The sequence below is a fragment of the Lissotriton helveticus genome, chromosome 9 (assembly GCF_964261635.1).
Source record: "Lissotriton helveticus chromosome 9, aLisHel1.1, whole genome shotgun sequence".
Lineage (NCBI taxonomy): Eukaryota > Metazoa > Chordata > Amphibia > Caudata > Salamandridae > Lissotriton > Lissotriton helveticus.
In genome coordinates, this window is record NC_136070.1 from 530,905,777 (window position 1) to 530,920,265 (window position 14,489).

The 14,489-nt window shown below is 46.4% G+C and overlaps 1 protein-coding gene across 2 annotated transcripts in view; it reads right to left on the reverse strand.

The window, feature by feature from the left end:
• LOC144781505 (cytochrome P450 2F2-like) overlaps positions 1-14,489 on the reverse strand; it is a 678,085-nt gene that overhangs the window by 25,069 nt on the left and 638,527 nt on the right. For both annotated transcript variants that reach the window (XM_078660390.1, XM_078660391.1), the window contains one exon: positions 12,720-12,907. In XM_078660390.1, the coding sequence (XP_078516516.1) occupies positions 12,720-12,907 (188 nt within the window). The remainder of the gene's footprint in view (positions 1-12,719; positions 12,908-14,489) is intronic.

Consider the following 14,489-nt stretch of genomic DNA (forward strand, 5'->3'; position numbering starts at 1 on the left):
TGAGGTGAGTAGTGAGTAGAGTAGTAAGGTGAGTAGTGAGTAGAGTAGTGAGTAGTGAATGGGGTAGTGAGTAGAGTAGTGAGTAGAGTAGTGAGTAGAGTAGTGAGTAGAGTAGTGAGTAGTGAGTGCAGAGTAGTGAGTAGTGAGTGCAGAGTAGTGAGTAGTGAGTAGAGTAGTGAGTAGAGTAGTGAGTAGTGAGTGCAGAGTAGTGAGTGCAGTAGTGAGTAGTGAGTAGAGTAGTGAGTAGAGTAGTGAGTAGAGTAGTGTAGTGAGTAGTGAGTGCAGAGTAGTGAGTAGTGAGTGCAGAGTAGTGAGTAGAGTAGTGAGTAGAGTAGTGAGTAGAGTAGTGAGTAGAGTAGTGAGTAGTGAGTGCAGAGTAGTGAGTAGTGAGTGCAGAGTAGTGAGTAGAGTAGTGAGTAGAGTAGTGAGTAGTTAGTGCAGAGTAGTGAGTAGAGTAGTGAGTATTGAGTAGAGTAGTGAGTAGAGTAGTGAGTAGAGTAGTGAGTAGAGTAGTGAGTGCAGAGTAGTGAGTAGTGAGCAGAGTAGTGAGTAGAGAGTGCAGAGTAGTGAGTAGTGAGTAGAGTAGTGAGTAGAGTAGTGAGTAGTGAGTGCAGAGTAGTGAGTGCAGAGTAGTGAGTAGAGTAGTGAGTAGAGTAGAGTAGTGAGTAGAGTAGTGAGGTGAGTAGTGAGTAGAGTAGTGAGGTGAGTAGTGAGTAGAGTAGTGAGTAGAGAAGTAAGGTGAGTAGTGAGTAGAGTAGTGAGTAGTGAATAGGGTAGTGAGTAGAGTAGTGAGTAGAGTAGTGAGTAGAGTAGTGAGTAGTGAGTGCAGAGTAGTGAGTAGTGAGTAGAGTAGTGAGTAGTGAGTGCAGAGTAGTGAGTAGTGAGTAGAGTAGTGAGTAGAGTAGTGAGTAGAGTAGTGAGTAGAGTAGTGTGCAGAGTAGTGTGCAGAGTAGTGAGTAGTGAGTGCAGAGTAGTGAGTAGTGAGTGCAGAGTAGTGAGTAGAGTAGTGAGTAGTGAGTAGAGTAGTGAGTAGAGTAGTGAGTAGAGTAGTGAGTAGAGTAGTGAATAGAGTAGTGAGTAGAGTAGTGAGTAGAGTAGTAAGTGCAGAGTAGTGAGTAGTGAGTAGAGTCGTGAGTAGAGTAGTGAGTAGAGTAGTGAGTAGTGAGTGCAGAGTAGTGAGTGCAGAGTAGGGAGTAGAATAGTGAGTAGAGTAGTGAGTAGTGAGTAGAGTAGTGAGTGCAGAGTAGTGAGTAGTGAGTAGAGTAGTGAGTTGTGAGTGCAGAGTAGTGAGTAGAGTAGTGAGTAGTGAGTAGAGTAGTGAGTAGTGAGTAGAGTAGTGAGTAGAGTAGTGAGTAGAGTAGTGAGTAGAGTAGTGAGTAGTGAGTGCAGAGTAGTGAGTAGAGTAGTGAGTAGAGTAGTGAGTAGTGAGTAGAGTAGTGAGTAGAGTAGTGAGTAGAGTAGAGTAGTGAGTAGTGAGTGCAGAGTAGTGAGTAGAGTAGTGAGTAGTGAGTAGAGTAGTGAGTAGAGTAGTGAGTAGTGAGTAGAGTAGTGAGATGAGTAGTGAGTAGTGAGTATAGTGAGTAGAGTAGTGAGTAGACTAGTGAGTAGTGAGTATAGTGAGTTGAGTAGTGAGTAGAGTAGTGTGCAGAGTAGTGAGTAGTGAGTGCAGAGTAGTGAGTAGAGTAGTGAGTAGAGTAGTGAGTGCAGAGTAGTGAGTAGTGAGTGCAGAGTAGTGAGTAGAGTAGTGAGAGAAGTAGTGAGTAGAGTAGTGAGGTGAGTAGTGAGTAGTGAGTGCAGAGTAGTGAGTAGAGTAGTCATTAGTGAGTAGAGTAGTGAGTAGAGTAGTGAGATGAGTAGAGTAGTGATTAAAGTAGTGAGTGCAGAGTAGTGAGTAGAGAAGTGAGTAGTGAGTAGAGTAGTGAGTAGTGAGTAGAGTAGTGAATAGTGAGTAGTGAGTAGAAAGTAGTGAGTAGAGTAGTGAGTAGTGAGTAGAGTAGTGAGTGGAGAGTAGTGAGTAGTGAGCAGAGTAGTGAGCAGAGTAGTGAGTAGTGAGCAGAGTAGTGAGTAGTGAGTGCAGAGTAGTGAGTAGTGAGTAGAGTAGTGAGTAGAGTAGTGAGTAGTGTAGTGAGTAGAGTAGTGAGTAGAGTAGTGAGTAGAGTAGTGAGTAGAGTAGTGAGTAGTGAGTGCAGTGTAGTGAGTAGTGAGTAGAGTAGTGAGTAGTGAGTAGAAAGAAGTGAGTAGAGTAGTGAGTAGAGTAGTGAGTAGTGAGTAGAGTAGTGAGTAGAGTAGTGGGTAGAGTAGTGGGTAGAATAGTGGGTAGAGTAGTGGGTAGAGTAGTGAGTAGAGTAGTAAGTAGAGTAGTGAGTAGAGTATTGAGTGCAGAGTAGTGAGTAGTGAGTAGAGTAGTGAGTAGAGTAGTGAGTAGTGAGTAGAGTAGTGAGTAGTGAGTAGAGTAGTGAGGTGAGTAGTGAGGTGAGTAGAGTAGAGTAGTGAGTAAAGTAGTGAGTGCAGAGAAGTGAGTAGTGAGTAGAGAAGTGAGTAGTGAGTAGAGTAGTGAGTAGTGAGTAGAGTAGTGAGGTGAGTAGTGAGTGCAGAGTAGTGAGTATAGTAGTCAGTAGTGAGTAGAGTAGTGAGTAGAGTAGTGAGGTGAGTAGAGTAGTGAGTAAAGTAGTGAGTGCAGAGTAGTGAGTAGAGAAGTGAGTAGTGAGTAGAGTAGTGAGTAGTGAGTAGAGTAGTGAGTAGTGAGTAGAGTAGTGAGTAGTGAGTAGAGTAGTGAGTAGTGAGTAGAGAGTAAAGTAGTGAGTGGAGAGTAGTGAGTAGAGTAGTGAGTAGTGAGCAGAGTAGTGAGTAGTGAGTGCAGAGTAGTGAGTAGAGTAGTGAGTAGAGTAGTGAGTAGAGTAGTGAGTAGTGAGTAGAGTAGTGAGTAGTGAGTGCAGAGTAGTGAGTAGTGAGTAGAGTAGAGTAGTGAGTAGGACATCACAGGCAGCAGCTGTGCAAGCTTCTTACACTCACAAGGAGACCACAGGCAGCTGAGTTGCAAGCTTCTCCCACTCACAAGAAGGACATCACAAACAGCAGCGGTGCAAGCTTCTCACACTCACAAGGAGACCACAGGCAGCTGAGGTGCAAGCTTCTCCCACTCACAAGAAGGACATCACAAGCAGCAGGGGTGCAAGCTTCTCACGCTCACAAGAACGACATCACAGGCAGCAGCAGTGCAAGCTACTTACACTCACAAGGAGACGACAGGCAGCAGAGGTGCAAGCTTCTCACACTCGCAAGAACGACATCACAAGCAGCAGTGGTGCAAGCTTCCCTTACACACTCACAGCAGGTACTGTGCCAAGGCAGCAGCAGCAACAGAGCAAGAGTCCCTTACAAAGAACAGGCACAGCACAGAGATGCACAATGCAATCTTCTCATACTCACAGGCAGCAGCGGTGCAAGCTTCTCACACTCACACGAAGGACATCACAGGCAGCAGCTGTGCAAGCTTGTTACACTCACAAGGATACCACAGGCAGCTGAGGTGCAAGCTTCTCCCACTCACAAGAAGGACATCACAAGCAGCAGCGGTGCAAGCTTCCCTCACACACTCACAGCAGGTACTGTGCCAAGGCAGCAGCAGCAACAGAGCAAGAGTCCCTTATAAAGAACAGGCACAGCACAGAGATGCACAATGCAATCTTCTCATACTCACAGGCAGCAGCTGTGCAAGCTTCTCACACTCACAAGAACGACATCACAGGCAGCAGCAGTGCAAGCTTCTTACACTCACAAGGAGACCACAGGCAGCAGAGGTGCAAGCTTCTCACACTCACAAGAAGGACAACACAGGCAGTAACGGTGCAATATTCTCACACTCACAAGGAGATCACTGGCAGTACACACCACATGAACACACTCCATAACACATAGCAACAATACATTGGCATTTACAATGCCATTAGCTCAAACTCAAATAAATCCGAGTCCGATTGCATTTCTAATGCTTGTTTGAAGTGCTAGAGTGAGCAAAATAAAAGCAAAAAATATTGGATGGAATGTGACTGACAGATATTACCAATGGATCAGATCAATTCTAGTTTCCATTTTACTTTTTGTTGTGTGCCCAGATGCGTGCCCTGTAACCTATTGTTACACCCTGCAGATGATGCCCAACAAGCCCAAAACATATCTGTGTCCTATTATGAACCTGGTCAGAGGGGCTGTCACCGTAACAGTTGGGTCAGACTTTATTTTAAGTGCTTGACTTTCAGTGATCTGTTTATTTTTACTGCCTGCGCAGAATATAACAGTAAGTAAACAAATGATGGAATAGAATGTGGCATAGAGTATTCAGTCATTGTTTTGCATAAGGTCATTCCACTTATCCTTCTTTTTCTCAATGTGGCATGCTTTCCTAAGTGATTCACCTAATTGGCACTGATATTTTCAGGCTACTTCTCAATGATTAGGATTTGCATGGGGTATGGGATCGCTTGTGTTTCACGTCAGAGGACATGGCCCTGCAGTTCAGGCTGACAGCGCCTTTTAAACAAAAAGACGGAGCTTAATGTGACGCCCAGTAATTACCAGTGAAAGAGATGAATTCGAACGTTCTGTCCATCTTTCTGGAGTGTGGCCAGTTCTTGTCTGGTAGTAAACTACCACCTTTACCTTTAGGACTTTTTAGATCATATCAATGCCAATTTGTGCAGTTTCTCTTTGGCAGTCATTAGTTAACGTTTTAAGGGCCTGATGCCCAAAGCATTTTGTGATCGCAAAATCTGCAATAAAAAAACCCACTTGCTTTGCAACCACGAAAGACTGTTTAACCATTTACAAAATCCATTTTATGAGACAGAAGAGTGTTTCTGACCCAATAAAGAAGTGTTGTGACCCTGTCCATATCATACATAGAAGTGGAAGTGATAAGGTGGCCACCTTAATTTCTATGATGCGGAAAGTAATGCATCAATGTTTTTTTACAACAATTGTGGAGATAACCATCTCCCCAACAGAAAAAAAGACCAGAGAAATGCTGGGACCCTAATACTGCCCCTCCCACCAGGAGTACATAAGCAGCACTTACCCAGCACCCCGCCTGTACAACCAAACCCACACATGAAGGCCGGCTGCCCGGGAGGGAGGGAGGGATGTATGAATGGGACGAGGACAACGGGACCCGGAGTAATAAAGATTACCAGTGAGTAATAGAGCATTACCCCCAGGTCCCTTATGTCCTCATCCTATTCATTGACAATGTGGAGAATACCAAAGCCTTCCGAACTCCCAAGCGCACCCAGGAAACCACACCAAACGCAGCGACCCAAGGGAGCACAGAAAGAGGGACCCACAACAAGGTAATCCTATACCTCAGCAATTCTACATCCAGATGTCCCTAACATTGTAGGTCCTAAAGAGACTCTACACCCAAAATAGTGTTAAAACGCCGTCGACAGAAAAAGGAAAAGCAAACCATTGAAATTGTACTCTATCATTGTATAGGGACTATGTATTTGTAAAAATTTAATCTTGGTCGCTTTCTGAAATAAAAAGCCTTAGAAATCTTGTAAATATTGTCACACGTCACTTATGATATTTAGGTTCATATTTCACTTGGGACACCGTACACAACCGAAATACTTTTTTCCTATGTTTATAAATTTTGAATATTCATTTCTACTTTACTTTTGAATACAACTATTTTGATTTGATTTGATTTGATTTGATTTGTAGTTTTATAAAGCGCGCGTATGCCCTTAGGCGTCTTGGCGCTGTAGAAGGAGATAGTGTCCTGGTGTCACGAGAGCTGGATTTTAGCAAGGATTGAAGAGCCATGTCTTTACTGATTTCCTAAATGACATCAGGGAGGTACAGTTCTTGATAGCAAGGGGAAGATGATTCCAGTCTTTGGCTGCATGCAGTATAAAACTTCTGCCCCCCCCCCCCATCTTGCCTGTTTGAACCTAGGAACTTGTACAAGTTTTGCCTGGCTAGATCGTAATTCTCTTGTAGGGGTGTATGATTTTAGGTGGGTTCTGAGGAACAGGGGTCCCGTACCCTGGAGAGCCTTATATGTTAAACATAGTGATTTAAATCTTATTCGTTTTGCCAGTGGGAGCCAATGTAAAGTATCTAGATGGTGTGATATGTGTTCTGTTCTAGGGATGTCTAGGATTAGTCGTGCTGCCGTGTTCTGCAGGCGTTGTAGTTTGTTCAAATGTTGTGCCTGCATCCCCGCGTATAATGCGTTCCCGTAATCGACTCTTGACAAAGCTAGGGTGGTCACTACAGTTGTACGGGAATCCAGAGGAATATATGGCACTAGTTTCCTAATCATTTTTAGGATGAACCACATAGTGGATACTAATTTGCTGGTTTTGTCTATAAGTGGAGGGGTTTTGTCCTGCGGGTCCTGGCTGGACAAGATACGTTAGTAAAGAAGAAAAGGTGCCAGGGCTCGAGTTGAACAGACCAGGGCTAGTTTATTTAGCTGGTGTGTGCCTTCTTTACATTATTTCGAGAAGGTATGCATTTGTCATTGTTCATACATTTCAAAACAGATTTACTTCTTCATGCAATCTACAGAGGGTGAAAACATCCCTTTTACTGGGGATACAAATGAAAACATTTCATACATTTGAAGGCAATATGTGCAAGCAAAAATAAATGAAGAAAATTCATAAACAATTAAACTTTCCTTTTTTTCATAAAACAGGCATTGAATCATATGCACCAAAATTCGTTTGGGTATGTTAGTTTTATGATTACATTGCCCTATGCTATCGTGTGCCTCTTTTAAACAGCCAAATAGCTATCAAATGTATGAAATGTTTTCATTTGTATCCCCAGTAAAAGGGATGTTTTCTCCCTCTGTAGATTGCATGAAGAAGTAAATCTGTTTTGAAATGTATGAACAATGACAAATGCATTCCTTCTCGAAATAATGTAAAGAAGGCACACACCAGCTAAATAAACTAGCCCTGGTCTGTTCAACTCGAGCCCTGGCACCTTTTCTTCTTTACTAATTTGCTGGTTTTGGCATCAAAGGTGGGCCTGTTATCTAGCATGATGCCTAAGTTTTTGACTTTAGTTTCGGGTGACGGACAGTTGCCCAGATCCGCCAACCACCAATCTGGTGACCATATTCCTGCATTCGTTCCTAGTAACATGACCTCACTCTTGTCCCCATTCAGTTTTAAGCAGTTCTGCTCCATCCACTGGCTGACCTGTCATGCAGTTTTTAAATTTGTCTGCGGTATTTGAGCTGTCATTTTTAATTGACACAACAATTTGCGTGTCATCCGCGTATGACACTGGCAGGAATCCCGAAGCCCTGATGATTCCGGCTAGTGGTGCTACATATAAGTTAAAAAGCGTAGGGCTTAATGATGATCCCTGCGGAACCCCACAGGGATCCGCAGGGTGAGTTAAAGGGTTTGGATTTTATCCCTCCTAGTTCCTCTGTGAAGGTTCTATTGTCTAGGAAAGATGCCAGAAAACGAAGTCAGTGTATGCGTGTTTCTTTCTCTTTGACATCACCTGTAACCCTGGATACATGCAAATTTCGCTTTGCCTTTCCAATCATTATTAAGTATATATTCCACAGGAACCACTGCTTTTCTTAAAGATACAAAACCCCAGAGAGGCAGGGGCAGAGGAGGCCAACCCCCAAAACAACAGCAGACAGCTGACCAAACAACAAAGAGGCCAGCAAAAACCGCAATACCAACAAAGGGAACCTAACAGGCACAGCCAGGGCGGGGACAGGGCCACTCCCACAACCCCAGAACCCCGAACCCCAAAGGGAGGGAAAATAAACCAGGCAGGGCGCAAGCCCAAAGCAACCAGGAAGCCCCCGCAGAACCCAAACAGGAACCAACCATGTACGAACCCGCCGAACTACAGTGGGCAGACAAGAACAAACCAGGAAGCCAGGACCGGAGATAAGCAACCCGTCGACGCAGGAGGACCCCCAGGCCCAACTAACCCCTGGAAGGAATGTGCAAGCCGAAGCAAAGGGCAGGGAGGCAGCAGAGGCAACAGCAAAGTGGAACCCGGAGGAAGCAGAGAAGCCAGAGGCACAAGCAGCACTAGACTCCGAACAACCAACCACCAGGAGAACACATCCCCAGAGTGGGCAAGACAACACCATCCAACCCCACCCCAACAGGGTAGGAGGGGGCAAGCCGAAAGGCACCCCACACCGGGTGCAGAACCCGGGGTAGCCCGCAGGAAAGACAGGAGCGAACCAGGACACCAACCACCAGGAAAGGGACCGGGGAATCCAGGAAACACACCCCAGAGGCAGCATGGTAGCCACAGCACAGCCAGCCAAAACCCAGGAGGCACAGCCGGAGGCAAAGCCCAACCAGCCACCAGCTGGCAGACCAGGAGGAACAGGAGGCAACTCCGGATGCGACAACCCTGAAGGAAAGTGAAGGACATGATCCCAGCACCAACAACGCGAGCCGGAGAACGTGGCGAAGGCAATGCACTAGGCAGAGCAAGCAGAAGCCAGAAGGGACCACAGAACACCAGGGCCCTACAAAGCCCGAACGAAACCAGACGCAACAAAGGGGCAAACAGAGTGGAAACACCACCAGCTACACAAAGGGCCAAACCAAGGAGGAGAGGAGGGGAAATGGAAGAAACCGGAGCCCAACATCAGCCCAACAAACCAAACCCATGAAGAACAGCGGGCAGGACGAGGCCCGGGAGCGTATACAAGGGCACAACCGAAACACTAATGTGTCAGGCCAGGACACCCCGAGACGCCCAGGGCAAGGATGCAGGGCCAAAAGAAGGCTCCCAGGGAGGAAAGGACGGAAGGGGAAACAAGTAGAAATCCAAGCAACCTCACCAGAACCCCAGGCGGACCCCCAACAGGGAGAACAACAGAGGAGCAGGAAACAAGGTCCAAGGCAAGCACCAGCAAAAACAGCCTGGCCCAAACAGCAGGGACAGGGATCCTGGACCCCCATGGATGCCCGGAAAGGGAGCAAACACAGGCAAACCGCCACACGGAAAGCACCACCGGGAGGAGGGGAACCGGAGCAAGAAACAACGCCCAACCCCCCAACAGCCCTAGGTGCACCACCAGCCAAAACGCAAGGGCAGGAGGAGCACACACACAGGGGGCAGGCACCCTAGGGAAAGAAAAGACCAAACCACAGCCAACAGCCAGGCTGCAAGGGGGCTCGGGGCACCAAGGCCCCCAATGGAAAGCCAGAAGCAGACTCAAGGTGCACCACAGACCACCGAAAGGAAGATCACACAGAGGAAACGGGCCCTGAAACACACAGGGACCAAACACCAGCACCAGCCGCGAAACAGGAAGGCAAAAGCACCAGGCAGAAGCACCCAGCAGAAAGGGGCCGCAGCAGGAGCAACCACACACCGAGCAGCACCACCGGTGGAACCAGGAGACAGGCGAAGCCTGACCCAAAGAGAAGGCAGAGGGCAACGAAGCAAACCCAGCCAACAAACGCAAGCATGCGACCAGCGGAGAGCCCAGACCACCACAAAGACGACCCAGGGCAACCCCTGAGAAGTAAGAAGAGCGCAACAGAAGGGGAACACAAGGGCTAAGCCAAGGACCCCACGGAAGCTAGAAACCGCGCAACCGCAAGAGACAAGCATCCAGACATGGCGGCAGCCAGCCAGATCGCACAAAACAGACCAACGGCAGAGGACAAACACCCCAGGCCACACGTAGCCAAAGCCAGGATGGAAGAAAAGAGCACCGCACACGCAGGGGGTCCGGGCACTAACGCCGGCACCCGCAGGCCCCCATAGGGTTCCCAAGAACAGGAGCACACAGAAGCCAGCGCAGCAGAAGGGGACAAGAAAGGAAATCTAGCCCCCCCCCCAAAGAGGAGACCGACCATGCCAAGGCACGTCCAGGGGGCACAAAGCCACAGACTGACCGGGACCGACAGCGGGATAAACACCGGACCAAGACAACAGGGCTGCCGCACCCGAAGATCAGGCCCGGGATCACCAGAGCACTAACACTGAGCGATAACAGGAGGGCAAAAGCCGAGGGACCCAGGAGCAGGGTACCAGACCAGAAACATGCAAACTACAGCAAAGTATGATAAAGAGCGCCAGAAGAGAGAAGCCCCAGCAAACGCACAGAGAGCAGGAACCCACAGGGCGGCGAGGCCACAGGCCAACGGGGAGCACAGCTGAACAACAGCCAAGAAGACCAAAACACGGATGGCACCTGACAAGGGGGCGGAAGGGCGACAGGCCCCATGCCAAGCACAGGCAACCCACACCCATCTCAAAGGCCGACAGCACCTGGCAGCCCCAGATCCAGGAAGCAACCCACACCAAGCTGCAGAGACGAGAAGAGAGCAGGAGCAGTCAGGGTGGCACTGTGGGTGGCGGAGAAGGAACACGCAGCAGCAGCGCAACCCCACCAGCAGCCGGCAGCAGGAAACCAGGACATCCAAGAGGGCAGCAACAAAGGTCATTCAACCAGCAACCACCGGCTGCAGAGCCTGAGGAGACAAAAGGAGCAGTGGAGGCCAGCCCCAAGGCAGCACCCAGCAGGGCGCAACACCCCCGGCACCCAGGCCACAGCAAAAGGCGGAGGAACAGCCCCGGAAGACTAAAAGGCCAGAGCCAGGCAATCTCGAAGGACACGACCAGAGGCGCAGAGGACCAACTGGGCAAAGACACCAGCCCAGGAACCAAAACCAGGGCAATGTAAGCCTAAAGCACCCGGCAATGTCAGGCAACCACCTGAACCTCGCCTGACGCTCCACAACAGGTAAAGCAGAGCACGCTGCACAGGAACCATGTGTCGGACTGCTACACAAGGACCTTGTTCTGTACAAATATGTGCACAACTCACACACGAGCACCAATTGCGCCACAGATGAACATAGTACAGTTAATGAGATCAGACTAGAGCAGGTGCAGGAAAGCAGGAATGGCAGAACAATGCAGTAAGTCAAGCGGGGATGCTGAGTCCAGAACCAAGCCCACCAAGCTCCAAGGGCGCAACACAGCGCGGAGCACACACTACGTGTCAAACAGCCAGTTGGAGTCACTCAAATGCAACACATGGCACCATTCCTCCTACCACCTCCCAGCGCCACGCCTCCGCAACCAAACAAAGGAAGGGACAGGAAGGCGGGCACGAAATCCACATAACATGGAGTGTAGGAAGGAGAAAAAAGACCGCTTCGCAGTACTCACCCGGAGCGGGGGCTGAGACACCACCAAGAACACGGCCCCCTCCCAACAGCCTGCCCAAAGGATCCAAGCGGGGGTCCCATCAGAGCCGGGAACGCCAGAAAACCAGCAAGCACAGCGCTTCTCCCACCCAGCCAGGCCAAAGGAAGACACGCACGTGACCTGGAAGCAACCCGGAGGCCTTGCACCAGCCGCAAAGGGCCGAGCAGCAAGGGGCAGAGCAGGCCACAAACAGGCCTGCCTCCCAGCAAGCCCGGCAGGCCAGGGGGCAGACCAGGAAACCCCCCCCCCACCTGTAGAGCCAGGCAGCCTGGTGGGGGGAGGAGAGAAGAACCGCACCCCCTGTCCAGCAGGAGCAGCACCAGCACATGCAAGTCCATTCTGTCGAGAGACAGAAAAAAAAAACAGGCGGGATGCTGGGTAAGCACTGCTTATTTACTCACGGTGGGAGCGGCAGTATTAGGGTCCCAGAATTCCTCTGGTATTTTTTTCTGTCGGGGAGATAGTTATCTCCACATTGTCAATGAATAGGACGAGAACATAAGGGACCTGGGGGTAATGGAATGTCGTCCCAAACTGGAAAAGTATTTTAAAAAATGTTTTTAGCAGCACTATTCCCCTTAATATACACATAGTGCTTTAAAGAAAATGCTTCCTATTCAGGAATGTAAATGTAGGGACAGAGATACGCTGTCCGTTGCAGACATAAACCTCTGCATTTGCAGGTAGTCACAGGAGGTCTCAGATTGCAAACTGCCAAATTAGTATTTATTAAGCAGGTATTTTGAATGTACAATTAGTGATGCAACCAACTAGTACATCGGTCACATTGCATTCCCACTTGCAAACCAGTCTGTAGGCAAATTCTACTTCCCATGTTTGTGAATGGGAATAGTACATTCAGCCTTGAGTGACTGATTTGGAACTGTTTTAAACCTACTCTACTATAAATATATTTTGCCATATGTGAGAATGAATGGAAATCTGTCAGAAGCACTGCATGTTATATATTCATTTTGAAAAGTGCCTTGTAATTTTGCAAGAAGTACATTCTATGAACATTTTCCTAAATATTATTAAATAAAAACGAGCATTTTCTATATAATTTACAGCATGCATGCATTAAAACACGCCCAACAGTAAAATCAGTAATGGTTATCACAAGGTTCTTGTTAGTAGAAAAGCTCAGATAGGTTCCCCTATATTGCCCCATGCCTGGAAATTATTAGTGGAAAATCTGAGGTCAACTTAATTTGGGGTCCCTTCTCTAATTACCCCCCAGCATGTATTTAAGGCAAACATCTGAAGGTAGATACAGAAAGCCTGAAATATTTTAAATATAACATGATGTTCTTTTTTGAAGACTTGCAAAATCTTCGTTTTCCGTAGGTACTACCTGCCTATTTTTTGTCTTGGCTTTAAATTACAAACATTATAAAAATTGGGATTTATGAAAAAGTGTTGGATAGACAGAGTATCATTGACAGCAATATCATTTGCACAACTCCATAAGTCCAAAGGCTTACCTTCTTGAACGTGTACCCTCCAAATTCAGTGTCTTTCGTCAGTGAATGTGTGAGGGACAGTGGAATTACGTCGGCCATTCTCTGAACCTCATGGATAAAAGCCTGTGTGTATGGCATCTGCTTCCTGTGCTCGACTGAGGGCATGTGTTGTCTGCCAATCACGTGATCTATCTCCAATTGCACCTTTTCTGTAAAGAAATAAGACACATGTCTGTAATAACACCATGGCACACATTAACAGAACTTCACCACTGAGCATATGAATCATTTCTATTTAGATGTATTATATGTACATTCATCTTATGTGGATCAGGATTAGCTCTGCCCTCCTCACCCCGGACCTCAGTTGGTCTTGCACGATGTGTGGTTGTCTCAATGAAACGCTCCATAGTTGCACAAATATATTTAAAAGGAAACAGTTTATTTACACTTTTTGGCTCTAGTTTCCCTCTTTTTTTATGTCCAATCTTGACATATCTACATTTTAAGACGGTATGCTACTGATCTTTTTTGTCAAGATTGGCGGAATTTATTCTTAGAGATATGGCAACAATAAACTGAAAATATAAAGCATAGGAAATTCCACAGTGGATTCTCCTCCGCATTTAGCACGTTCTACAAAAATTGACTTCCCAAAACAAAAACTAAGGAGTCAATAAGGCAACGCAATAAACATTTGTAAAAAGGGAAAAATAAGTCAGGAAAGGATAAGGATAGCTTAATTCGGAAAAGAAGAGGAGGAAAAGGGAGAATGGGATTCTCTCAATAAGAAGAAAAAAAAAGAAATAGAGAAATAATACCAAAATAATAAAAACATATTAATGTGGCAAAGTGAAACAGGGTGAAAAGAAAAAAGGAACAAGTGTTAGGCGAAAGGAAAACATGGTCAAAGGGGTTCCTCCGAAAGGAAAAAAGGTAAAAATGATACAAAAGCAGAATAATACAGGTGAGGGCAAAGAGGATAAGAGGGGAGAAATTCATTCTAAGTGTACATGAACAAAGGAAAGGCTAAAGAACCTACAAAAAATGAAGTAAAAAATAAAAAGTACTAGAAATGGGATGCAAAATTATCAAACTACAAACATGGTATAACTGGTATTGAACCTGCCTACAGACACAGCACTTGCTAGACGATTAAGTGAATGAAAATAGAGGAAGAAGCAACAGTTATCATTCAATATATTAGATAGGTATTTTAAAAAATATGCAGTAGTTAGATTCATGCGAATAATGGCCTCATTCAACATGTAATGACAAGTTAGTGCATAATGAAGCCTGAATCAAAAGTTGGTTGCCAGTTTCATGAACAGAAAACATATTTGTCTTGCTGCAGAAGTCTAATAGAGATGGACTGAAGTGTGTACTGTATTGTAGAAAGTGAGCTGTTAATTAAGGTGGATGGTAGTCTACCACAAGTAATAAAAGTCTCTTACCTGTTATGTCCAGGCAAAGGATTTAATAATTGAATCAGAGCTCAACCCCTGGTAGTTATGGCAAGCTTAAGTGAAAAGCTTAACTGATAGAAATGCGTGTAAAGCACTTAGAAGTAAGAAAACAGATAAAAAGTTAAAAATACAACAAAATACATACCAAACTTTGATTTATAAAACCAGAGAATAATGCAATACTCAAAATGATATCAAAACAAGAAATATCCAATCAGGGGAAACAGAGACATGAATTGAAAAATAGTTCAGTGAAAAGGTGCCAAGAAAAAAAAACTTCAATAGAAAGTAGTGTTAGCGTGTGACCAGGATCTAGGCAAAGATG